The 26,915-nt window shown below is 36.8% G+C and overlaps 3 protein-coding genes across 5 annotated transcripts; 2 read left to right on the top strand and 1 right to left on the bottom strand.

Moving 5' to 3' along the window:
* Positions 1 to 3,387: 3,387 nt before the first annotated feature.
* Positions 3,388 to 5,495, top strand: LOC137933958 (endoglucanase 1-like). The gene is made up of 8 exons (XM_068778101.1): positions 3,388 to 3,525; positions 3,657 to 3,866; positions 3,943 to 4,143; positions 4,221 to 4,313; positions 4,411 to 4,572; positions 4,730 to 4,841; positions 4,922 to 5,085; positions 5,172 to 5,495. Exons 2-8 carry the CDS (start codon positions 3,714 to 3,716, stop codon positions 5,493 to 5,495), a joined length of 1,209 nt encoding a protein of 402 aa, XP_068634202.1. The 5' UTR covers positions 3,388 to 3,525; positions 3,657 to 3,713.
* Positions 5,496 to 12,639: 7,144 nt separating this feature from the next.
* LOC137933878 (endoglucanase 1-like) lies at positions 12,640 to 14,767 on the top strand. The gene is made up of 8 exons (XM_068777959.1): positions 12,640 to 12,796; positions 12,884 to 13,093; positions 13,182 to 13,382; positions 13,476 to 13,568; positions 13,650 to 13,811; positions 13,892 to 14,003; positions 14,095 to 14,258; positions 14,348 to 14,767. The coding sequence occupies exons 2-8, from the start codon at positions 12,941 to 12,943 to the stop codon at positions 14,669 to 14,671; spliced, it is 1,209 nt and encodes a 402-aa protein (XP_068634060.1). The 5' UTR covers positions 12,640 to 12,796; positions 12,884 to 12,940; the 3' UTR covers positions 14,672 to 14,767.
* A 3,200-nt stretch (positions 14,768 to 17,967) lies between these two features.
* LOC137934694 (heterogeneous nuclear ribonucleoprotein Q-like) lies at positions 17,968 to 23,252 on the bottom strand. Of its 3 annotated transcripts, none has more exons than XM_068779180.1 (9): positions 23,164 to 23,252; positions 21,886 to 22,334; positions 21,627 to 21,743; positions 21,397 to 21,537; positions 21,129 to 21,305; positions 19,505 to 19,712; positions 19,246 to 19,421; positions 19,057 to 19,142; positions 17,968 to 18,349 (listed from the first exon to the last, which is right to left on the bottom strand). In XM_068779180.1, exons 2-9 carry the CDS (start codon positions 22,303 to 22,305, stop codon positions 18,199 to 18,201), a joined length of 1,476 nt encoding a protein of 491 aa, XP_068635281.1. In that variant the 5' UTR covers positions 22,306 to 22,334; positions 23,164 to 23,252; the 3' UTR covers positions 17,968 to 18,198. The 3 variants fall into 3 exon arrangements, with proteins under 3 accessions (XP_068635281.1, XP_068635280.1, XP_068635282.1); XM_068779179.1 differs by having other exon boundaries at positions 21,886 to 22,593; positions 23,164 to 23,246; XM_068779181.1 differs by having other exon boundaries at positions 21,886 to 22,353; positions 23,164 to 23,174.
* Positions 23,253 to 26,915: the final 3,663 nt, after the last annotated feature.

Genomic DNA, 26,915 nt, shown 5'->3' with positions numbered 1-26,915 from the left:
TGACAAGATGAAAGTCACGCAAGAAATAATCAAATTGTCATTTGAGAGGAGATGGGAACAGGGTGAAAACTTATAACATTAGGGGTGGGTAGGGGTGGCATCGAGCCGAGCCTAGCCCGAACTTGCCTATGTTCGAGCCAAGCTTCAAGCCGAACCTCGTTTCGAGCCTAAAATTATTATCAAGCTCGAGCCCAAAAATTTTAACCGAATTCCAGCCGAGCTTCTACATATATTTAAAACCTTTCAAAAAAATATGTATATAATAAATTATATATAAAATTATGCATATATTTTACATAAAATTGGGTATGACCTCTACATTAAATTGGGCATAACCTATATATATAATACATGTATAAGATTGGGCATGACCTCTACTTAAAATTAAGCATAATCTATGTATATAATACTTATATAAAATTTGGCATGTTCTCTACTTAAAATTGGGCATAATCTATTACATAATACCTGCATAAACACTCCATAAAACTGTCTATACATTCTATAAACACTCCATGAAATTGTTTATACACTCCATACACTCCATAAAATAGTCTAAACACTCCATAAACCACATAACATTATGAATAAACTGCATACAATAATCAAACACAAAAAAATTAAATGAAATATCACTATCAATTTACAATCACCCAAATAAAAACCATAAATCCTTTAAATAAAATCCTATTACTATTAGAGACTTACTAGAAAATTAAAAGAAATATTTTAAATTTTTCTTAGGAAAGTTAAATGGACCTCTTATTACCTTTTCTAAGGAAATAAATAAAAATTAATAATTAATCTAATATATTATTATACTTATCAATAAAATTTTAATCAAATAAAATGTCAAATACAAAATTGCTATGAAAATTGTCTCATGCTAAAAGGATTATATTATCAACCGTCAAATACTTATTCAAAAATTTTCTATACGGTTTTCTAGCCCATCTTGGCAAGAAAATCTTACTTAGAAAATTATATGATTTTTTAAAAAAAATTTATAATTAGAAAAATATTTTCATAAAACATGAGGCACTAATTTTCCCTATATTTCTACTAAAAATGTCTTTTCAACATTTATTGAAAAAAAACCACTAATAGTCTCTAGAACGTATTTCTACTAAAATATTTTTTCATTTTTTTCAAGAGCCATGAGGAAGGGACAAAGAGTTTTTTTTTTCCGTGTTTATGATCTCGCACATAGGGGTGGCTTCGAATAAACTATTTATAAAATTATACTTATATTTAAAAAAAATAATGATAGGGAGGTTTAGGATTGAATTTCAATAATGGATTAAAATGCACCAATATTAATCTTTTTTACTCCAATTGTTGTCTAGCTTGTAATCTGGCCATAATTTTACTATGACCTCCTTAGTGCCCCTAGATGAAAATTTATATTCTAGGAAAAACTAGAAATATTTTTCCTATGATACATATTCCCAAAAAAATATTTAAATAAAATCTTATTACTATTAGTGACTTATTGGAAAATTACAAGAAATATTTTAAATTTTTCTTAGGAAAGTTAAATGGACCTTTTATTGCCTCTTCTAGGGAAATAAATAAAAATTAATAATCAATCTAATATATTATTATACTTATCGATAAATTTTTAATTAAATAAAATGTCAAACACAAAATTGCAATGAAAATTGCTTCATGCTAAAAGTATTATAGCATCAACTGTTAAATACTTTTTTATAAATTTTCTATACAGTTTTCTACCCCATCTTTGTAGGAAAATCTTACTTAGAAAATTATATGATTTTTAATAAGAAAAATATTAAAAAAAAAACATGAGACACTAATAGTTCATAGAAACTTATTTCTATAAAATGTATTTTTAATTTTTTTTAAGAGCTATGAGGAAAGAGAGTTTAAGGATTTTTTTTTTTTTTTACTTTACCATCTCGCACGTGCGAGATCATCTTCATGCGAGGGAGGGGGGAGATTATTTCTCCCATGAACTTACTGGTTCAGGTTTTCCGCTGAGAGTTGAGACGACGCGGAGGGAAGGGGGTTACGACGTCGGGGAGGACTTGTCGTCGGAGATGACGGCTGCGACAGAAGCGGCGGTGATAACGGAAACAGAGGCGATGGCGAGGAGAGGAAGAAATCGAATGGACGGCCATAGAGGCGGCCGACGAGTAGTTGTCGACGGTGGTAGAGGCGGCGACAACAGTTGACGGGATGGGCTCGGCGGTGACGAGGGGAGGAAAAAAATTTCCCCTCACTCTCGCTCACGCTCCCGATCCCGATCCCGCTCCCCCCGCTCTCGACTCACTTCGAGCCGGCTCGCGAGCCAACGAACTGAACCTAGTTTCGATCGAGCTCGGCTCATTAAGGTAAACGAGCCGATTTCAGAGCTCGAACTCGGCTCGAGCTCGGTTGATAACGAATCGAATCGAACCGAACTCGAGCGGCTAGCGAGTCGGCTCGGTTCGAAGGCACCCCTAGGGGTGGGCATTGGGTCAAGTTTATTAGGGGACTTGACCTGACCCGACCAGAAAACCTAGGGATGGGGTGGGAAAAAAAAAAGACTGCAACAGATTTTGGGTGAGAGATGGGTTTCCATGCCACGCATGGGGTTTAATACTTGTAATGCCACGCATGGAGACTTTCCGTCTCCCACATAAAAGCGTAACTACTTGTGACATTTTTATTTATCATAAGGGTAAATGTGATCCGGTACCTAAGAACATAAGAGAGTAGTGCAAAAAATCACTCCCCTGTTTTTTAATTTAGTTTCGTAGATGGTAAACCGGAGCCGTGAAAAGACGACTCACTTTTGCCCGGTGTGACGATGGAAACCAACAAAATGCTCGCCGAAGCGCAGATGCGGTTTGTCATTTGCTCAACCGCCGGTAAGGATTAGAGTGTCCTCTCACCCAATCCCAGCAGGAGCTTTGCCTCTAACAAAATCTTTCACTTTTTCCCTACGTTCAAGTTGTTTCTCTCGAACACGTAAAACAATCGGAAGCTGACCTCCATTTGGTTATCCGGCCGAACACACTAAATTGCGTGATCGAGTGACGAAAATATAGAGTCGTATCCGCAACCGTTTCTATAGGTAACCCAGATGATAAGGTAAAACCGTTGCTTTAATCTCATGTTTTTCTTCTTCTGTATCCGTCCAATCTCACACAGTGATTCCTCCTCTCTCTCTGTCCTTGTCCTCTATAAATTGCACTCTCTGCTTCATCAATTTTCACACTCGTACATGGTATTGTCGCTGCTTGCATTTTTTCTCTCTCTCGTGAGAAGAACTTCAGTTTAGAAATCATGGGTAGTAAATTACTTCTGTTGACGCTGCTTCTTGCCGTAAGCTTTTGTATGGCTTTCGACCTCAGCTCAGCTTCTACACTGCGGGCCGAATCGGTCTCTGTTTTGGAGTATGCGGAAGCTCTGGAGAAGTCCATCTTGTTCTACGAAGGGCAAAGGTCGGGAAAGTTACCGTCTAACCAGAGACTCAAATGGAGGGGTGATTCTGCTCTCTTAGATGGATCTTCTTCCAATGTAATCATAAACTCGAGTTGTTCTCTTGTGCTAAATCCCTTCGAATTCGAAATGATAGAGCGAAGTTTAATTTATTTGTGGAATGAGATGTCGCCAAAGATTAACAGTCTGCTTAATTTCTTCATTTTCAGGTGAACCTTGTAGGTGGATATTACGATGCGGGAGACAACGTCAAGTTCGGATTCCCGATGGCCTTCACGATCACCATGCTCTCTTGGAGTGTCATCGAGTTCGGCTCTTTGATGCCCAAAGAGCTTGACAACGCCAAAACTGCCATTCGCTGGGGCACTGATTACCTACTCAAGGCAGCAACGGCCACTCCGGACACCCTATACGTCCAAGTAAGTAAACGAGCTCTGCTTCATCTGATTTTTTTTGTTGAATTAAAACTTAGTTTTTGGTACATAAATTTTGCAGGTGGGAGAACCCAATGAGGATCACAGATGCTGGGAGAGGCCTGAAGATATGGACACACCTCGCACTATTTTCAAAGTTTCTAAAGAAAATCCAGGATCTGATGTAGCTGCTGAGACTGCAGCAGCATTGGCCGCGGCTTCCATTGTCTTTAAAGAGTGCGATCCTTCTTACTCGGCAAAGTTGCTACAAATCGCAATAAAAGTAACTACATTTTTACTATTATAGGTGGTTGTGTTTATTAAAAGGCCGGCAAACTGTTGATTGAAAGCAATTTGCAGGTATTCGACTTTGCTGATCGATACCGAGGAGCTTATAGCGATTCTCTTAGTTCGGTGGTCTGCCCATTTTACTGCTCCTATTCTGGATACCAAGTATGAGCTAATATCGTTGATTTACTTTAACGACTTTGCTGATCAGCTGGAATTAGCTAGGTAACTTGATAACCTCATCTGGTTGGATTCTGGGCAGGATGAGCTTCTTTGGGGTGCATCATGGCTTCATGCAGCCTCACGTAACGCCTCGTATTTGGCTTACATCAACTCTAACGGAAATTCCCTGGTACCAGAAGTGGGTGATGGAGTTTTGAGCTGGGACGATAAGAAAATCGGCACAAAAATTTTGCTAGCCCAGGTTCTGTTTCTGCGGATGAGTATTAATCTTGTATTGAAACCAGTAGAAGAGAAAATGAATCTAAGTAATTAATTCACATGTGATAATTTTCAAGAGGATCTAAAGAATTTCAAAAAGACGTAAGAAAATCTGAGTTGACGCTTCTAATTACATGCAGGGCTTCTTGGGTGACAAAATCCAAGAACTGAAACCGTATAAGGAGTACTCCGACTACTACATCTGTTATCTCATTCCGGGGACTCCCAATTACCAGGCTCAATACACCCCAGGTAAAGAGGCTCATCCCCATCTTCGCTGCCTCATTTTTTCTCAGTTGGAAACTTGACGGACAGGCAATCTCAACTCGCAGGCGGCCTTCTATTCAAACGAAGTTCGAGCAATCTGCAGTACGTGACGACCACAGCGTTTCTTCTCCTTTCGTATACCAAGTATCTCAACTCTATTGGAGGTAAAATCTCCTGTGGGAGCAAAACTGTGACTACAGCTGACATCGTCTCATTGGCTAAGACACAGGTATATAGACAGAAAGATACTAATAAGGATTTGAATCAGCTTGAGCCAGTTCAGTTCGCTCGTCTGACCGATTGAGATACTTTCAGGTTGACTACATGTTAGGGCAGAATCCGGCAAAAATGTCCTACATGGTGGGTTTCGGAAGTAGGTACCCGCAACATGTCCATCACAGAGGTTCCTCGGTTCCGTCAGTGCTTTCTCACCCAGCTCAAATCTCCTGCAACTCCGGATTTCAGTACTTTTCCTCAAGCTCTCCCAATCCAAACATCCTCACTGGGGCTGTAGTTGGAGGCCCTGATAACAGCGATAACTTCTCTGACGAAAGAAACAGGTATGAGCAGGCGGAGCCGGCCACTTACATCAATGCTCCATTTGTGGGTGCTCTTGCATTCTTTGCGGCAGGCCAGTAGAGCTAGGTAGGTTGGATGGCTTCATCTGAAGGAATAAACGCCCAATAAGGTTTAATATTCTGTAAAAGTACAAAAAAAGTAGGCTTTACTTTCACCATTTGTGAAGCTTTTCTCTCTGAAAAATAAAAAAAATGACATCTGGTTTGTTTGAGCTTGGCTTCCCATAAATTGAAGAGAACTGGTTAGTTTGATCTTGGCGTCCCATTAATTGAAGTAATTTGCTAAACAAAATAAAGTCATCAGAGTGAATGAGGAATTAGACGGCTAAATGCTACAAAATTGTCCAAGAAGACCAAATTGAATATTGTACTAGGCACGAATTTGAGACCCTTTCAATGTTATCAAAATTGGACCGAACCGGTCGGTTCAATCGGAACCAGACCCTTTTCCGGTTCTTATTTAAGCAAAATCCAGATATAGCTTAAAATTGAATGATCTGGCCAGTTGGTCTGGTCCGACCATAAATTCAAAAGGGAAACTTGCAGCTTATGCTAAAAAGCACAGCAATTGAACAGACTAACAACACCCTTTTTGCCAAAAGCTACTACTATGTCATTCATTCACTGGGGATATGATTCACTCACTCTTTCACACCAATTGAACGCAGCAATTCAATTGATTTCCCACTTTGCCACGCTCTATCCTTTTAAACCATACGAAGTATGAGGCCTTCATTGATCCAAAATAAAGGCCTCAGCCTTCAATCACTCATTCACTGAACAGTAATTGTTGCCGCGTTGGTGGAGCATTTCATTACCTTGTTCAAAGCTTCCCTTGTTCTCTTCATTCTTCTCCCTTCACTCTTTCACTCCACCTCCAGCTACGTCTTTTTCCTGTTTTTCTTTCCCTGTAAGTTCCCTCCACAGACCTGACAAAGAGAGGGTCATATTCTTCCAGAGACAACCTGGATTCTCTCCCTAACAATCCTACCATAATATCCCATTCAATGAAGAGAATTCGAGATTTGTGTCAGCAACAGCATGAGTTACAGGACCCCACTAATCTAATCTCTCCTTCTAAGTTGCAACCTGCGGAGGACTAAATTATAAATGATAAAAATCCAGAAATTGCGCTGTATTATGGGAAGATCAAGCGACAGTGGCGGCCTGCGTGCATTTTGATTCAATAATCTTCCATAAAACAACAAAATGAACACTGTTGATTAGCAAAACAACCGTGCAAACAAAGGTTTCAATCTTGCCAAGATAGGACTCCAAAATCTGCTAGTAATCAATCTTTTTGATAAGCAACTCGCAATGAAATTTTTAAGTATTTTCTCTTGAATTTTTGTTTATATTTCTTCAACTTCAAAAAAGGACAAAATATCATTTTCCAATCTCAACAACTTAATTTTTTATTTTTTTCCAAATGTATTTCCAAACTTTTAAAAAAAAAAAATCTGTTTTCTTTAGCATCTTTCATGTTAGAACCTGTGCTATCATATTTTGAAATATATTACACATTCTAGCGAACTGGATTTTGAAGTTGTATTAAAAAATCCAATTCTCAACGTGTTTTTACTCTGAAATATTATGTTCGAACTTGGTTGAGTATACTGAACTTGTGCTTTTGTACCTTGAAATAGTCAATTAGGTTCAAATTACTACTCGTGGGCTTATATTTTTTAAATCATAATTTATACTAAGCTGCTTTAAGTGATTTTCCGTGATTAGATTAAAAAATTGATTTATTTTGAGCTTTGCTTTTAAATTTTTGTCATTGACGAACCTATAGAGTTGCTATTACATAAAATAAGCAATTAGGATTTGTGTACCTATATGATTTTGCTTGATGTTGAAGAACCACTAATGGCATACGTTGTAATTAAGGGGGTGAGTGGCATATTTGTAATGACTAATTATTACAAGTACTTTTTTTTTTATCATGTATTAGGGTTTCCTCCCTTCATTATAAATAAGATGTTAATTAGAGGGAAGGCATAACTCAAGCTCCTCTTTTTCCTTGCCTAAAGTGTCTCCTCTCTCAGACTCGAGCTCCTTTCCTTAAACTCTCTTCTCCTCTTTTCTGCTTCTACTTCTCCCCTCTTCTTATTCTCCTCTTTCTTAAGCCTCTCAAGCATGTAACCCTAGAATCTAACACTTGAATTATGAAATCCGCCAATTCTAGAGACATTTGAAAAAGGGTTGAACAATCAACCAAATAACCCTTGTGTAGGCAAGACCATCATTATCTCAATTGGTTTGAGAAAATCATGTGTAGTTGAGGAGCAAAGACTGATAAGTTTTTTTTTACTATTGTATGTGCCATAAGTCCTTGTATAGGTAGGCGGTGATGAAAATCCTTGTGTGGGTCTTAGCTATTGTGGCTAGTGAACTGCTGCAAATGCCTATGTAAGTCTAGGATGGTGTAGCCAAGTTAGATGATGCAAATTCCCTTCGTAGGTCTAGGCAATTATTAAAAGACACTCGCATGTGTAGGGTTGGTATGATTAGTAAATAAGGAGATTTTTCATAAAGATGATATATAATTGTAATTGTCCAAGATGGTGTATGTCCTCTTATGTTTTTTTTCTTTTGAAGAATTAGCCCTAAGAACATTGTAGTCATTGTAAACACCTTCTCACAACTATAAATATAGCCTCAAGGCATGGGGTAGAGCACTCAAATCAAGCCTCTTCCTCTTGGATCAAATTTGTCCTTACACCTCTCTTTTTTCCTCTTCTTTTTCTCCCTTAGTTTTTCTCTCCTCTCTTCCTAGAGCTAGAGTTCCTTAGTTTTCTCCTTCCTGTGAGATCTTGTGTTTATGTGTTGACCCTAGAAATCAATAGTTGTGTCTAGTTTGTTGTTGTAAATCTATGTGAGAGCGTGCATTGTAATTAAGGTGACTACTATGGTTAATTAAATGATGTAACCAATCCAACTCCACCTATTGATGAGGAGGACAACTCCGATATTAAGTGGTTGAAGAATGATAAATTGGTGATTAGTTGGCTCCTAAATAGCATGGAGGAGCATGTGGCCAACAATGTGGTTCACCTGGAGACGACCAAACAGATATGGGACACCTGTGTCAAATTGTACTTAAGTACGAAGAACCTACATAAATTATATGATGTTGTTCACAACATGTTTAATATGAAGCAATGAGAAAGTCTACATGAGTTCTTGGCACGTTTTCGGGGGCTAATTCAGGAGTGGAAAATTGCTCAGCCCTAATCCATTGATATATCAATTCAAGAAAAGCAGAGGGTAGCCTTAGTAACTACTATTTTTTTTAGAAAATATCAAGTCATACCTTGAGGTGGCCAAAACTCAATTTGTCAGCTCCTCGACACTTCCATCATTCGATGACATAAGTGCCACATAACTTTAGCTATCAGCCCCTTCTTCCACCTCTCACATTGAGGTATCATCTACTATGTACTCAAGTAATAGGGGTACACCTTCTACCACCTGAGGGCGCGATAGAAATTATAGAGGAGGCCGAACAAGAAGTGGTAGAATTGGCTCTGGTCCGTCGAGGTCTGATAAATGGGCCTACACTCATTGTGGTGGACAGAACGAATTAGTGGACACCTGTTGGAAGCTTCATGGCAAACTAGACTAGGTCACTGTCAACCAAGCCTCAGTTCACAATGAGAAAAATGAAGACAAATCTGAGTTACAAAATGGAAGAAGACTATAACCAATGATGATTATGAATTATTTCAAAGAATGAAGACTTTGATGGTATCTTCTCTTGCATCTTCTACTACTGTTGCTCCTACCACTGCTTCATGTTTGATCCCTACCACTTCCTCCTCTTCATCTTGGATCATTAACTAAGGGGCCTCCGAGCATCTCACTGGTAGTAAGAGTTTGTTATATTCCATATCTCCATGTTTACCAGACAAATTTGTTACCATAACCGATGGATCCCAAATAAGAGTTCTTGGGAAGTGATCCTCCTCTCTTATACCCTCCTTCCGCTTACTAATGTCTTATTTGTCCCTCAGTTTCCCTTAAATTTGTTGTTTGTTAGCTAGTTAACAAAACATTTTAATTGCTCCATCACTTTCTCACCTTCTTCTTGTGTTTTCCAGGATATAATAACGAAGGAGGTGATTGGTGGAGGTCATGAACAGGGGAGCATTTATTACTTGGACTTGTCTCCAGTGGCTGCAATTTCCAATTCTTAGACAGATGCAAGATTATGGCACAGCCGGTTTGGAAATCCATCAGCAACATCACTTTAGGAATTATTTCTTTTTTTGAAAACCTTGTCTGGTTTAAACTGTGACGTCTGTCAGTTGCGAAAACACCAAAGGACAACATATTCTCCTCGAGCTGAACTTAAAGGTGTTGCTCCCTCTTCATTAATTCACTCGGATATATGGGGACCATTGAGTGTCTTAAACATTTCACAAGTTAAGTATTTCATTACTTTTGTTGATGACTTCACTCGAGTCACATGTTTGTTTTTATTCAAAGATACGTCTAAAATATTTTCCGTATTTAAGTCCTTTCATGCCATGGTGTACACACAATTTGGTAAAAAAAAGTACAAGTTTTCATCCCGATAAAGGCAAGAGTAACTCTCCAGTGAATTTCAATCATCTTGTCAAGATCATAACATTATCCATCAGACATCATGTGCCTACTCCCCTCAAAAAAATGGTGTAGCCGAAAGAAAAAACAAACATCTCCTAGAGGTAGCTCATGGTCTACTCTATTCTATACATATGCAATATTTTTATTGGCCCCACACCATTCTTACCGCTTTCTTGCTTGCTTATTAATCGGTTACCCTCTTCAGTGCTTAATCATAAATCTCCATATTCATTGTTATTTCCAAATGAAGACCCCTTCTCCTTTCCCTTGAAGGTCTTTCGTTGTACATGTTTTGTTCATATCACATTCCCGCAAAGAAAAAGTTTGACCCTAAGTCTCTTAAGTGTATTTTCTTGGGTTACTCTCGTACCCAAAAAGTTATGGCATATGGCCTGTAAAGATAATATTATAATTGACCTTGGAGACAATATACTACAAGTATCATTGGGTAACCCAAACATCATATAATTAGATCAGAAATGCAAACACCGTAGGAGTGGATTAATAATCCAAGATAGGATTGCGAACCATTATAAAATTATGGTGTGTTCTTTGTGGGATTGGTTGCTTTTGTTTGGACTTGATTATGAAATTAATACGTTACATTGAATTACATTAAAAGTGGAATATATACAAGCTAAACTAAAAAAATGAGTCAAAAATTAGTAGCAAAACTCAACAAACCTAAACCTCATTACCTTAGCATACGATTAGCATACGAGAGCATTCACTTTTTTAGGTCCTTAATCCCTCGGACCCTTCAAAGTTTGATGGGACCCAATATCAATATTGAAAATATATAATAAAAATATCTAGGATATGTGAAAATTCACATGCAATAGATCCCATCTAATATTTCTAAAAATGAATGACAAATAATTTTAAAATAAAATAAGTTATTAAAATACTTCATATATGATTAATAAATAACTAAATTATATGATTTAAATAACAATTTGTTTTTAAAATAAAGAAGTAGAAAAAATTCTATTTTATATGATAAAAATATTTTTGTACTAAGATCAAATATATTTAAAATAATAAATAAATATTTATATTTTAATAAGTTAAAATTTTAAAATACTTTATCAAAATAATTAATTGAATATATTTATATAATATTTATATTATTTAAATTAATAAAAAATCAATGATTTAAATAAAATAACTATTTTAACTATGAATAGTTAAAAATAATTTTTAAAGATAAAAAGTAACATATATTGGATAAAAATTCTTTTTCATAAGAAAAATCATATTTTGATAGAAGTAATAAAGGAAAAATTTGTATTTAAAATAAATAAATAATAAAATAAGCAAAGCATTTGTTGGTAAATATCGTGCTTTTTAAAAGTTGACTTTGTAAATGATGGGTATCTCTTCTAATGGAATTCCTCATTCCTTCAAATAATGAAGAAACGAGGCGATTTATTCTAAGCAAGTATGAAATTTCTGAGACAAAAAGTTGAAATTTAAATATCGTATGGATTTCTTCGTCTGAGCTCTGCAATGAACCCAAATGTCTCTGATATTATTTAAAACGTTTTCCAGCAAAGTGGAGAATTCTTTAAGAATGAAACAGAGTGACAGTCGCAGTTTCCTTATCCCCACAGATTTTGACTTAGTTTCCCTGCTCCTGAATGTGAATCACCAGAGGTAGACAAGGACTGTAATGGCGTTCCCTTAATCCATGAAACCAGAATCTAATTTTACGAGCTACGCATCACGGGCGGCCAGCAAAAATTTCCGTAACCAGAAACAAACTCTTCCTAGACAAAAACTATTCAATAGCTACCAAAGATACAGGCTATGTTTCTTCCACCATCCTCCTGAAAGCAAGCAATAACTGCGTCCATGTGAATCTCCAGGTCTTCAACTGATCCCCTTCCTCCTGCTTCTTCTGCTCACTCTGTAGTCTGGACCACCTCTCCTTGCCACTTCTCCACTACTTTTTTACCGAAAAACATCATCTTTCAAAGTGCATGGAAATCCTTGCTTCTTTTCCTTTTTCTTCTTCCATGTCTTCCTCCTTTCCGCCACAATTATCTCTCCCGTATTCACGTGATTCAGGCAGAAACCAATCCGTGACTTGTTGCCGCCGAAAAACCAGTGCAGGTCGTCACGGCACCATGCCGTTGAAGAGATTCGAGAAACCGCCAAAAGCTACCCTTAATTCACGCTGCAAATTGCAATCCGATCACAAACAGAAAACAGGGAGGTAACCATATTATCGTATCTGTTGTTTCACCTTCGCGACGTCTGGAAGAGATTTCTCCTATGGAGAGCAGACACGTGACGTCGCGGCAACGAAACGGGTGTCGGGTCTTCTCAGTCCAAATTCTCAATTTTGTCTTCTTCCCCAAACGACCCATATCTCTCGCAGTTGATCTCGTGACACTTCCTCTTTTTCTGCTGCGGCTAACGACTAACTGCCGCTTACAAAATCCTTGCCTAATTCTTTTTCCTCTATAAATGCACCAATCCCTTCCAAACATTCTCCACGCTCATCGAATACGAGGGTACTTCCTGTTCTTTGCCTGTATCGAAATGGGCAGTAAGCCGGTATATGTGACATTGTTTCTGCTTTCATACTTGTCCTTCATCTCTTGTAGTACTCCTAGTTTCCCATACTCGGATGCACTCCAGAAGTCGATCCTCTTCTTCGAGGGGCAGAGATCAGGAAAACTACCTGCTAACCAGCGTCTTACTTGGCGAAGTAACTCTGGCTTATCCGACGGCTCCTCTTACCATGTATGACGGCTGTTATATTTTATCTACTTCATAGTCTTCTAGTGCTTTGATTCGTTGTGGAATAACTGCTTCTGTCGTCTCTTTCAGGTCGATCTTACAGGCGGATATTACGATGCCGGAGACAACGTAAAGTTCGGACTGCCAATGGCTTTTACCACCACGCTACTGTCCTGGAGTGTGATCGAGTTTGGTAGCTTAATGCCCAAGCAAATAGATAATGCAAGAGCTGCGATACGCTGGGGAACAGATTATTTGCTGAAGGCAGCTACGGCCACCCCAAACACCTTATATGTGCAAGTGAGTGAGATAGAGGAAGATTTCTTTTGAAAATATTCTTAAATTTTTTTTTCTTTTTTCAGGTTTTGATTTTGGTCGAGTCATGCAGGTAGGAGATCCTAACCAGGATCACAAGTGCTGGGAGAGGCCTGAAGATATGGACACACCTCGAAACGTTTACAAAGTTTCCGCTCAAAACCCAGGCTCCGATGTAGCAGCGGAGACAGCAGCAGCACTGGCTGCTGCTTCTATTGTGTTTAAAGAATCTGATCCTACTTATTCCACTATATTACTCAAGACCGCCATGAAAGTAAGAACCTGCATCAAAACAGCAACATTTTTCAGCAGCTTCTGAGTTCCTGAAATGGTATGATCGAGCTAATGACAAATAAAAAATATGCAGGTGTTTGACTTTGCTGACCGATACAGAGGAGCTTACAGTGATTCCCTGAGTTCTGTCGTCTGCCCATTTTATTGCTCATATTCTGGATACCACGTAAGAGAACTCTCAACCTGTTAATCTGAAGCTCATTTTCGTAAACAAGACACTGAAACCATATGGCTTCTGACATCTTAGGACGAGCTTCTGTGGGGTGCATCATGGCTACATGCAGCTTCAGGAGACAGTTCATATCTGGATTATATTCAAACCAATGGCCAAACCATGGGGGCAGATGATGATGATTTTTCATTCAGTTGGGATGATAAGAAAGTTGGAACCAAGATTCTCCTTTCCAAGGTTCTTGTTACCATCTACTGTTGATCTTTCTATGTAAGTGACAGTAGCTAATGCCTGAGATTTTCAAATTATTCCTGTAGGGCTTCTTACAAAATAGAGTTGAAGAGTTTCAGTTATATAAGGCACACTCAGACAACTATATGTGCTCTCTAATTCCTGGGACTTCTAGTTTCCAGGCACAATATACTCCAGGTCAGTCACCATTTCAATTTCAATCAATCCTTTTTCACATTCCTGTAATATTTAATCAGAACATTCAGCCAATCAGATCTCATTCATGCAGGAGGTCTACTTTATAAAGGAAGTGCGAGCAATTTGCAATATGTAACATCCACAGCTTTCCTACTGCTAACTTATGCCAAGTATCTGAGCTCCAATGAAGGGCAAGCATCATGTGGCACTAAAGTTGTCACACCCAATATTCTCATTTCACTAGCAAAAAAGCAGGTATTCAATCGTATTTATTATGAAATTTCTCTTCCTTTCCTTTTTTTTTATTGGCTTAGAATACACTGATGCAAGGGCCTCCATATCAGGTTGATTATATTCTAGGACAAAACCCAGCAAAGATGTCATATATGGTGGGATTTGGAGAGAGATATCCGCAGCATGTCCATCACAGAGGCTCTTCTGTTCCATCTGTACATGTTCATCCTGGTTCTATCCCCTGCAATTCTGGATTTCAGTACCTCTATTCAGGTTCTCCGAACCCAAACATCCTAGTTGGAGCAGTTTTGGGTGGGCCAGATAACAGAGACAATTTTGCTGATGATAGGAACAACTATCAGCAGTCAGAACCAGCCACTTACATTAATGCACCATTTGTAGGTGCTTTAGCATTCTTTGCAGCAAACCCATGACAAACCAATCACTTCATCCCATCCAAGCTCTATAGAATTAGACAAAGAGAGTGTGAAAGACCTGAAGGTCTCTCCCAGGTTATGAGTTTTTTTTTTACTAGTAAATGTGGGTTCTCCCCACTGCTCCTGTGTTCAAGTTCTTAACTTTATTACCAATCTGGTTAGCTCCCATAGCATTCTTGCATCAAATAACAATTAAGTGCAAGAAAGCCAACCTGAGTAGTTCACTGCTTTTAGATTTCTCACTTTCTGTCCACAAACAAATAAACTCAGCAAGAAAGAGTAAGCAGCATCCCATCACAAATGACAAGTTTTTGTTTGTCCAGGCATCAATATCTAAACACTGTCAAAGCATGGGTCACTTGGTACTTTTGTTCAAAGAAGCTCCAGAAAAATAACTCCATGGGTGTAGATATCACATTTTGTCACTATATTTGTTAAAATATCCATACTCCAGAATTTAAAAGATACACATGGACAATCAATCAGAAACCAGAAATGTAAAGCTTTTTCTGCAAATATGATAAAACTGGAAAACAAGAACACAGATAACAATGAATTTAAGGAGTTATAAAGGTAAAGTGGACCAATGCAACCAACAATTCCAGCAACTGGAGAAATCATGGAGCTTATCTCTGTCACATCCATAAAATCATTGAGCTTATTACTGTTCCCTCCCAGAGTGCTGCACACAGCTCTGCTTGGTGATGTCTCAGAATCAGATCGACATTGCTATTTTACAGAGCTAACTTTACTGGATTACTCACATCCCACTCACCAGTGGAGTCTTACCAAGTTGATTATTAACAGGAGAGCACCAGGAAATTCTCAGGATTGAAAATCTCAACGGAAATCGATCCTTCAAGAAAATTATTCTGAAGCCTTGGTTTCAGAATCAAACAACAATTTTGCCTAGTTGTGGTGGCAATGTTCCTGAAAGATTTTTCAGGTGTGCTAAGCTGTTAAATCCTATAGGGTTCCCTGTTGATGAAGGATCATTTTCAGTTAGGTGATTCCTTGATAAAGAGATATGTAGTTACTCGACGACTGCCACCACTACTTTCATTTGGATTTGGATTATTTCCTGAATGACCGAGAAGAGCTCCGAGAATCTCTGGTAAAGCACATTAATCCTTCGTTCCGGAGCAAATTTTCTTTTCTCGCCTGATTTGCGGAGCGTGTATCGTGGTCAATTTATAGGAGAGACCCAAAAGTCGGCCACCGTCCATAAGAAAGAGACACACCAGTCAGACTACGTAGAAAATAGAACTTAAAAGGAAAGGCAGTTTTATCCTTACAAGTTCCAAATAAAATAAGTAAAGGAAACATGTGTTGAACGAGTGATAATTAGAAATCTTGGAAGAGAATAAACCACTTTTGGCGGAACTCTCATATTATGTAATATCCAGGCAAAATGTAATCTATTACAGTAGATTTCATACAATAGAGACTTAATAGTTTCTATAGGCCCAATATGACTTCTGCAGCTACTAAGTATTATCCGAGGTTTGACCCTATTCTTGTCGGATTACCACCACGTGGGCTAAATCATCATGCGACATTGTGGTTTTTAGAGGTCTCCAAGTTGTATACGTTAACCGATGCGACTATATGGCTGCTTCAATAGGATAGAGCATAACTCCATTTCGTTTTCTACCTCGGAGCGTAGCCGATTGTAGAGTATCATCTTCCTAGTGTGAAATTTGAGGGTCAAGGACCATTGGAAAATAACTTGATGTTGTTTCTTGATTAGTAAGTCTAGGATCTTTTCATATTTGCTCCATATAGAGCTATTTTTAAGCACTTTTTTTCATGTGTAGACCCTTTTGTGACTCCTACATGTGGAAGATTTTGGAATGAAACCCACATAAACTTACCCGTTCTGATATGATATTAGAGTTTGGTTTTAATTTCACCCATAATAACTAACTATGTTAACCAAGATCTTTTAACAGTGATCCATGTGAGACTTTTTTTTATCACTCCGCTCATGTGTGGGCTCTCTTAATGACTTCTATATGTGAACAAATTAAGTGGAAGCCTATTTATGAGCACATGATCTAATACTATGTGAAAATTTAGGTTTGATGCCATCCCAAAATTACTAACCAAGTTAAGAAGTTATTTCCCAACTAATAAGTGTAAGATATACTCCATCAACCTCTCATCAATACATTAGTCTAGCCACCTCTTACCAAGGACATGTGCATGAGACACCAAGCCAAGCATGCACATACCCACAATCTCTTACCAACTCTATCATAATATTGACTATGATGAGATATTCTAGTTGGTGATTAAGTGTACAAATTCTTATTTCTCTTGCTTCTAATTTTCATTGGGATCTTCATCAACTCTACATAAAGAATATTTTTTTGAATGGTGATTTGTATGATGAAGTTTATATGTGTTAACTACTTGATTTTGTGGTTGAATAGGAGAAATAATGTAAGTTAAGGAAATCTATATATAGGTTGAAACAATCCCCTTCATGCTTAGTTTTGATCAGTGTTTAGTGGTGATATAATTCTAAGTTCAAAATATGTGTTGAAGACAAATTTGTATTGGTTAAAAAGGTTATGTATTTGTAGATGACACTAGCTTGGTTGTGTAAATTTTTAGATGAAAGATTTGGACTTTGGAAATATTTTATGAGCATTGACGTGTTGATGTAAGATTTGAGCCTATATATATCCTAATTGATGCAAATTTGTAATCTGAAAAGGTTGATGGAGTGAGTGTGTGTGTGTGTGTGTGTGTGTGTGTGTGTGTGTGTGTGTGTGTGTGAGAGAGAGAGAGAGAGAGAGAGGGGCATTAATTAGCCTAAATGCTTTGATTCGAAATAAACAAGAGAGTAACCATTTGAGGGGGAAGGAGTGTGGAGTGGTATCATCTAAAAATCCCAATATAAAGTGTTAACATGCGTTCCTTTGTAAGAACAAATTACTACACAAACAAATATGTTGTTTCCAAATAGACTCTCAGACTATAACCACTCTTGATGTTTAGGGTTGAAAACTCCAAATAGATCACCCAAGTATATACCAAATTTGAGGTAAAAAAAACTTTTCACAAATGAGTTGTCCAGGATAAATTCAGATTGTAAAACCATGAAAAATTTAACATGTAACATAATCAGATAAATGTCTCACCCCAAACCATTGATGTCAGACAAGCACATTATCAGGTTGAATGTCAGACTCAACCCTTCTACAATGAAAGTTTTTCCATGGTTATAACATATGAAAATCACTTATGGCACTTATACATCCAATAATTAGTATTGGAGGCAGCAATTATTTTTCCATGGTCAATGGCCACATGGTGTAATCAACATTAGAAAAACTTTTTGCCTGGTCCGTTTTCTGTAACTCAAAGGCCAAAGTTACAAACAGCAACCATCAATGATTGTAGGCACCATAAAAGTTCAATTTCTTGATGCCCAGCTGTGAGGATTACATGTTAAAGGACACCTTACTCATTGAACAAAAATCCATCAGTCTTAACAGTAACAACCTCTCTATAAGCTAGTAAGGGCGGAACCGTCGCCCACGATTGCCTTCACTTCCTGCATTTCCTGCACTTCGACCGTGAGATCCACCTCCACTTCCTGTCCTGTCACTCCTTTCACCTCGTTCTCCCTTCCTAAAAGGTGGAGCCTGTGCACCAGGTTGCTGTCTGCAGAAGAGTTGCACATGTACGGGGAAAGAAAGCAAAATCAAATGAATATGGAGGTCAATGAACAAAGAAAGCAATTTTGACCACTGCAGAGAACAAATTAAACAGCAGGCCAGATCTGTCAAAACAAAAGACTAGACAAACAACTAAACAAGCAACATGGATTTGTCACCTTGATTAGACGACAAAACTAAGAGTAGAGAAAAACCCTAGCTAGTCTTCCACAAAGCCAGAAGTAAAAAAGGCGGTTGTTGACATAACAAGTAGCTCTAGGACTCCCAGGCTTGAAAACCAAACAATAGGTCCAATAGAGGATCCCATCTATAATCAGGTTTTCTAATGGGACTCAGATACTAGTCCTCCAAATTCTCTTAATGTCCAATCTCAATTAAAAATTCTGTGTACTTGAACCTTTAGGTTTTCTCTCTCTCTCTCTCTCTCAACATATTTTGATGAGATTGAAGGCATTTGTAAAACTTTAAATGTGACTTGGTCAGACGCTCTTAGGAATGCAAGTTACATTGCTGACACATACCTTGCTATTGGCACCGATCTCCCTCTTTGAGTTTTCATTTGTTGTCTTTTTTGCTGAGTTTGTTTATCATATTTTACCATATTCTTCTTTATACTTTCCTATGTGAGCTTTCATAATGGATTTCTATTTCTCATTGTTATCCAAAAAAGGAAAAATCAAGAGTACCACTTACAAGACATAACCTAGGCGACCATCTGGTAAGACCATTGGTACCATTTGCATCCCCGGGGGCATCGGTCCTCTACCATATATCATAGGCTGAAAGAGAATAGCAGACTTCTGAGTTAAGCTAAAGTGAGGCTACACGAAAAATTATCTACTGATATGTAGAGATCGCAACAAAAACAAGAGGTATACAAACCTGTCCAACTCCTCCTCCATACCCAGCACCAAGAGCACCACCATAGGAATCTCCGAGGAAGCCATAACCAGAATAGGGCATGTAACTTGGAAGGAGCCCGCCTTTATAAGAATTCGAAGAAGAATCAAACTTTTTCTCAGATTGAGGCTTTGCAAGAGAGACATCCAAGACCTGGCCTATATTCCAACAAGATGAAAAATATAAATAATATAAATGATCCCTCCAAAATTATTTTCTAGAAACATTGAAAATAAATTACCATTAATGTCATATTTTTCAGCTTCTTTTACTGCCTTCAATGCATTAGATCTCTCCGCATAATGGATGAAACCAAAACCCCCTTTGTTATTCCCAGCTTTGCCAGGAGGTAGAACAACTTTTGTGACTTCCCCATGAACCTGGAAAATTTCCTTCAATTGATCGGGTGTGGTGTTATCAGGAATATTTTTCACATAAAGAGCCTTCACCTGAGAAATCCACAATTCAGTTTCACACCTTAATGCAACCATTTGTTTTTCTAAGAAACATTATGCAACCGTTTTCTAAAGAAAGCATTATGCAACCTTTTTGTATTTATTTTTAAATGAAACAACCATTTTTTAAGAAAGCATTATGAAACCATTTGTCATATACATGAACCTTCTCGACAACATCTTCAGTACAGTACTTGCTATATGCCCATCAACTTCCATCAATTAAATGATAATCATTTTAGTTTCACCCTAATTACAAGCCAAATTTTCAGTAGTATCTCCACACTAAACAGTTTTTTTAAGTTTTTTTTTCTTTCTTTTCAGGATGGCAGGAGAATTTTTATTAGAGAACACGCCACATCAGACACCTAAAAGATGCATCTCAATACTTTACAGGTATCATCTCAATACTTTACAGGTATCGTAGAAACAAGCTCAATAATTTTACAGGTATCATAGAAACAAGTTCAATACTTTACAGGTATCATAGAAACAAGCTCAATACTTTACAGTTAGTCATAAAACAAGCTCAATACTTTACAGTTAGTCATAAAACAAGCTCAATACTTTACAGTTAGTCATAAAACAAGCTCAATACTTTACAGTTAGTCATAAAACAAGCTCAATACTTTACAGTTAGTCATAAACAGGCTCGATACTTTACAGTTAGTCATAAACAGGCTCGATACTTTACAATTGATCATAGAAACCAACTAACCGCAACCTATATACAACTCTAAGCATTTTGCCAAAACTCTGCCAGAAGAAGTAATCTACTTCTATTATGGTCTTTTTCTTTTTCATCAATTCTTCCGTATAATTAGAAGCAAGAACAGTAATTTCTGGAATGCTATTATGGAAACTTGTTATTCTTTCAACTAGTTTCTCAGACAATTACGGGAACCAGCATTAACACATGCATTAAAGGAAAAAAAAGTAAAAAGCAAAAAACATTCCTGGTACTACTTGATGTAATTTTCTCTAAAAACCATTTTTTAGAAAATATAGGAGTAATGCCAAATTATTTTATCAAATATACTGTGAGTTTTTTGAAAAAAAAAAAAAGTTATATATCTGCAGCAGGTAAGGAAAATGACACAATGCTTAACTGATGCAGATAGTTCTCCCATGTCTATGCAGTTCAGAAGCAATCTCTACTCGCTGCAGCTTCATGCATTAAAAAGATAATAATAAAGACATGGATAATGTTTATGCTCTGGCATTTTCTTTTGCATGTTGATTACACATGCCCACACACCCTAATTATTCCATAGTGAGACTTTGAAATCAGGAACTCAATTAAAAACCCCCTCTCCCAATGTAACTATTGAGCCAAAAACACAAGCCACAATAGGGGTCGGCCCATGTCAGAAATATTTATGCTCTAATATTGAAATAAAATTTATTTACCTGGGCAGCAGCTGAAGGATCAGGCACACTCTTGGGATCAGCCCATGTTACAGTAGGGGTGTTTCCATCCAGCTTAAATTTTGGGCTTGTCATTTTCTGTCTAGCATACTCAGCACATGCATGGTTGTAGTACTCAATGAAAGCAAAACCACGATTTCTGCTTGGACTTTGTGGGTCCTACAAATACAAACAAACAATAACAGATAAACTAACTGAGGAGACTATTTTCATAAAAAAGGTACCATCCCAGTTCATCAGCAGATAACACCTTCAATAGTTCTAAGTTTTCAATTCCAGGACCATTCTCCTCAATGACTTTCCTCAACTCTTCCTCTGTCCAGCTCTTTGGAATATTTCCCATAAATAACCTGTGCTTCACTTGAGACAAGGAACACCTCAACACTTTCCCCTGCAAGCATGAGATCAATAACACAAAGAACCACGTCAATGAAATTGAAACTAGTTAAGTGAGTATGAAATTCAGCTTTTAGAATTTACCTTGAATTCTTTACTGTTGATGCCGTCAATTGCTTTCTGTGCAACCTCCTTTGTTTTGAATGATATGAAAGCAAAACCCTTGTTCTCATTGCGATCTTTATCCTTCATCAACCTTACCTGCAACAAGAATATAACAGAAAATAGGAAAAAATATTTAAAAATAAAACTATGAAAACAAATTATAGCAAAGAAAGTAAAGAATAAACAGTCATTGTTGAAAGGTGATAAAATTATTTCACTTAATTAGTAGAATTTTCACCTCGAATATATCACCAATTGGTTCACATAGTCCCCTCAAGTCTTCTTCAGTTGCCTCTCGAGGCAGACCACCAATGAAAATTTCAGACCCATGGGGAGGGAGAGCAAGCAATTCTGCATGCTTCTCAATGTCAACTTCAGCCTTAGAGGAATTGACAATCTCATCATTGTTCACGGAAACATCAGCATCAGAAGCACAAGTAGTAGTGACTTTTCCCTGGCCTTCTACTTCAGAGTCCTGTTCTTCTGCATAGCCATCTCTTACAGAACTCTCTATCCCTTCTGGAGGCTCTTCCTCCGCTGGTTCATCAATGTCTTCATCCAACATCTCTTCCGAGTCATTGTCCTCGTCAAGATCAACCTGTTCTTCCGGTCCCACTGGTGCAGTCTCCTCCATATTATCATTTCCTGGGCTTGTCATCTGTCCTGATTTGTCCTTGTCCTAGGTACCTGCAAGCTTGCACAGCAACTATGGAGGAAACACAGAAGCCGGGAGCATTTGCAGAAAATGGAGGAGAAATGTGGGTTGGGGGAGATAAATCAGAGGCCAACAGGATTCGCAGAGTGAAAATCTTGATGGATTTTGGGCCATGATATGCTTCTTTTTCAGAGTGACAACTGATAGATTTTCACTAAAGGGTAATAATTTTATGGTGTAAATAGAGACAAATAGGCATGAGCTGAACAGGCAATTTTTAAGAGAAGTATTCTGATTCATCAAGATGCAAGAGGAATCCCCACAGGTGCAAGAACAAGAAGAAAATTTCTCACAGTTTAGACATTATTGCATTCAAAATAACTAGCAGATTTTAGTACAAAAGAAATAAAATCAAAGAAAAAAAGATTCATAATGGACAAGCTTTACAAGGCTAACGACAACAAAGGATCAGAGCACATCAAAAGAAGGTTTAGAAATAAAAAGTTCCAAATGGTATCATAGAATAGAAGATGAGAAGAACATTTTAGATTTTTCGGGAAAAAAAGGTACTCCACCGACAAAGGAGGTAGGATGGAGAGAAAGGATCTTCAAAAATACTTTCAGATAACAGAACAAACAAAAATAATAACAAAACCAAGAAACAAAAGGAGAATATTGAACATCCCACGACCTCGACAATATGACGCTGGAACTTGACGAACACCCTGAAACTAATTTAAAGTTTGACCAGATAGAGGCTTGTATGTTGAGAAGATTGTATCAGTCAGGCAGCTATTTGAATAGAAATCGCTAAGGCATAGGCAATTAACGAGCAGATATCCAAAAAAAATTGCAACTTACCAATGATTTGGTTCAATCTTCGGCTGGCGGCTGCGGCCTTCCCTTTCTCCTCTCTAACCAGTTCGAATCAAGTACCCTTTCGGCTTCCACGCCCTAAGAAAAAGCCTCTTCGGCACCCCCTTCGTCGGTATTAACGGAGAGTCGGGACTCGGACCCGTCTACGTATAAGTTTCCGTATAATTTTTTATTGGAATTTTGTCGCAGGTGTATAGTGTATTTAGTGCTATAAACTTGGATCCCATATCAATTAGAAATACCAAGCAATTGACGAATTTGACGCTTATAAGTTAAAAGTTAGTCAATGAAATTAAATTTTGAACTTTAACTTTAAATTCATTTCAATCATTTACATGAACTTCAACTTCAAATTTGGTGTTAGTGTGGACAAGTTCATGCGCATTGCAAAACAGTTTCCAGTGAGTGCTCCCAAATATGAAAAATATAAAAAATAAAATAATAAGTAACTTGTAATAATAGTATACTTAATTAAAACATAATACCTAAACCCCAAATTAGGTGAAATAAACATGATTAATATACGAATAAGTAATTTAATATATAATTAAAATATATTAATATACTAATTAATTAAATTAAATATTATATTATTTAATGATTGCACGTGATTAATTATACAAAAAATAAAGTTAAAAATAACATAACTGAATATAATAAATTAAGTTATTAATTTATTAATAACATAAGATATACTTTAACATAAAAATGAATGATTAAACAAAAAGAATTGATCAAATGCTAATATTTTTATGTATTATTAAATAATAATATTTTCTATTAAATTTAAAAAATTTGGTTTTATTAATTATAAAAATAGGTTAATTAAACCAAAATAATTGATCAAATGATTGATTTAATAATATTTTAATTACCACTCTTAAATCACTAATATAATACAATAATTAAAAATAAATATAAGGAATAAATAACGCTAGTTTAATTTTTCCTATCATAGGAAAAATTAAATCAACAATGTTGTCTTCCTCACGACACCGATAAGTGTAGGGAGACAACGGCGGACCAATAAGCAACGGCGACGAAGGCAGCGCTCCGACGATATGCCGAAAACGCTGCAATAGAGATGCTCCGACTGAATGCTCTGAGACGTGTCTCTCATCGTCAGCCTCCGTCTCTTGTCGCTCATCGCAAGCCGAGAGGAAGAAGAGAGGAAGAAGAAGGGGAGGCCAAAAGGGAGAAGAGTGCGGGAGAAGGAGACCAAAAGAGGGAAGAGTATGGGAGAGAGAGAAAAAAAAATTGACATGTCCCACTCAATTCATCTGGTCGATTCGCAATATACTGCGGAATCCGAAATCCCAAAATTAAACCGTGGATGTTATCTTTGGATTCATCTAATTCATCAATATGAATCGGGCATTGGTGCTCCACTAACGACATCAGGAGATGAACTAAATAATACGGTTGAAGTTCATCTTCTGATTCAAGATAGAATGAGTAATGACGTCAGGAGATGAACTGAGTAGAGCGTCAATGATGAGTTGCAAAAAAAAAAAAAATCTAATCCTATTTAAAAAATCAAGATAAAACATTCTAGATTGCAGCTCTCTTGAAATAAAAAATTTGAGCAAAACAAAATCCGTTTGTGCCTCCAATTGATTGATTTAGTGCTTCAATCGATTCAATCATTTTCAACATTCACATTTTTAAATATGTAGTGCTTCAATCCACTGAAAAAAAACCCTTCAATCGATTGAAGCCTTCCTTCAATTTGTTTCTAAACTATTACATATTAGTTCCTTTAATTGATTAAAATACTTCCTAATAAATTAAAAGGCTTGAAAGTTGGAAATTGATTAAAACTAAGGGCTAAAAAAATCCCTTAATATAGGAGCTACTATTGTAAATCCCTATATAGGATTACCTAATTATCTATAAAAAAAACCTTTTGTGAGTACAAGTTAGATGCCTAGTTTATTATTGTAAGTCTCTGGGTCAATGTGAACTTATATAAGTTGCTTGTTATGGTCAATTGGTGTAAATCCTTGTGTGGACAATATTGTAATTGGTCAATTGCGAGCTTAGACATTTGAGATATAGAATGAAAATAACATTGTATATGGTCAATTGTGTGCTCATTTTGTATCCCCAATGTGTGTTCACAATTGAACAATGAGTACACAATGTTTTCATTGGTCCATAGTCAATTGCTAATACGGATTGACCTTGGACCAATGAGCTCAATTGCACAATTCATTCTATTTGGAAATTTATTTTCATTCTATATCCCCAATATGTGTTCATAATTTTTCTATATCCCCATGCTTGTATATGCTTAGTGCCAAATATGCATAGCTATAGGTCTAAGGAGACTTGAGTAATTAATATGAAAAATGTGTTTAAAAAGACATTAGAGCTCCAAGAAAAAAATTGCGCTCTTAAAGTCCCAAAAACTGTTAGTAAGAAAAATCTGAACTTAAGGGAATGAAGGAAATTTGGAGACGAGAAACAAAAATTGGCTTCAATTATGATGGCTTAATTCATTCCCAGATTATTCCCAAATTTGTGGCTCATTTATGTGGCTTAAATCATTCCCACATAGACTAAAGTGATCATAAGAGGAGTAGGAACTTAGACTTTGAAATCCACAAACCCTCGATCAAAGTATATGATTCTTCCACTACTTTAGATGATTTGCATGTACAATTTAATGAGCCATGTGATTTTGATAATAGGGAATCATAATTGAGATGGAAAAATTTGACCAATGTGATGATGGTCAGATTGGAGAAAATTCCCACAAGCTTGATAAAAGAACTAAAAATATTAAAATCAACTTGATTCAAGCTTGAAGACTTATTTGTGTGGAGGCGTGCTTATTTTGAAATTGATGTATTTCACATTTTTTATTTGTGTGTAACACTAGGTTTCAATTGTACTTGATTGAAACATTCTAAAATGAATTGAAGTTGCATGATTGTAAAGGTTAAACTACCATATTATGGAAATTTGACTTTGAACTCAAAAATTCCAACTCCTTTTTGTCAAAAATAGAAGAAAAACAAATAGCCATCCTCTTAACAAAGAGGACTTGACATAGCTTGGCTAACTCAATCACCTTGTTGGTTTGCCCAAAAAGATAACACATTTTGAACTCTATAGTTGCAAACATAAAGATAAATTTATAAAATTGATCTAGTCTTGGACTAAAATTGTATTATATGCAGAGCACATGAGCCAAAATTTGAAATTAAGGACATCAATGATTCAAGAAATACTATTCGTCATGTGTCTAGAAACTTCCCTAAGCTTCATATGTACAACAACAACAAACTCAAGTGGTTCAATGAGCATCATAGACATGAGTATTGTTAAGAGCTAGACTTGGAACTAATGCACTAGTGATTTGGCTTGTACTCAAGATATTGGGAATCTCATCCCACAAAAAAAAACTAATCAATTATGCTCATATTGTGATATTCATAATTTAGGCTATCACTCTTGAATTGGGTTATATGCATAAACATTCATGTCTTGCTCACTGTTGTGCTAGAGAGAGGTATTTGAATATGCTTAATGCAATTGAAACTGACCTAAAATCTAAATGACAATTACGGATTAACTCGTCCATTAAGTTAGGGAAGATCTTGAGTCCAACATAGTTAATTCTATGGAGACCTTCACAAAAGTATTTTGATAATCTTGAAATGAGAACCTAGAGTTGAGCTTAATTGTAAAATCAAACTATGCTTGATTGGATATGACTAGTTGTATATTCT

Source organism: Aristolochia californica, unplaced genomic scaffold (assembly GCF_029961685.1).
Source record: "Aristolochia californica isolate CCGP_79_NKW_82.1479 unplaced genomic scaffold, dmAriCali1.0.hap1 SCAF_6, whole genome shotgun sequence".
NCBI lineage: Eukaryota > Viridiplantae > Streptophyta > Magnoliopsida > Piperales > Aristolochiaceae > Aristolochia > Aristolochia californica.
Note: the sequence above shows the minus strand (reverse complement) of the source record. Positions and strands in the feature narration are given on the sequence as shown.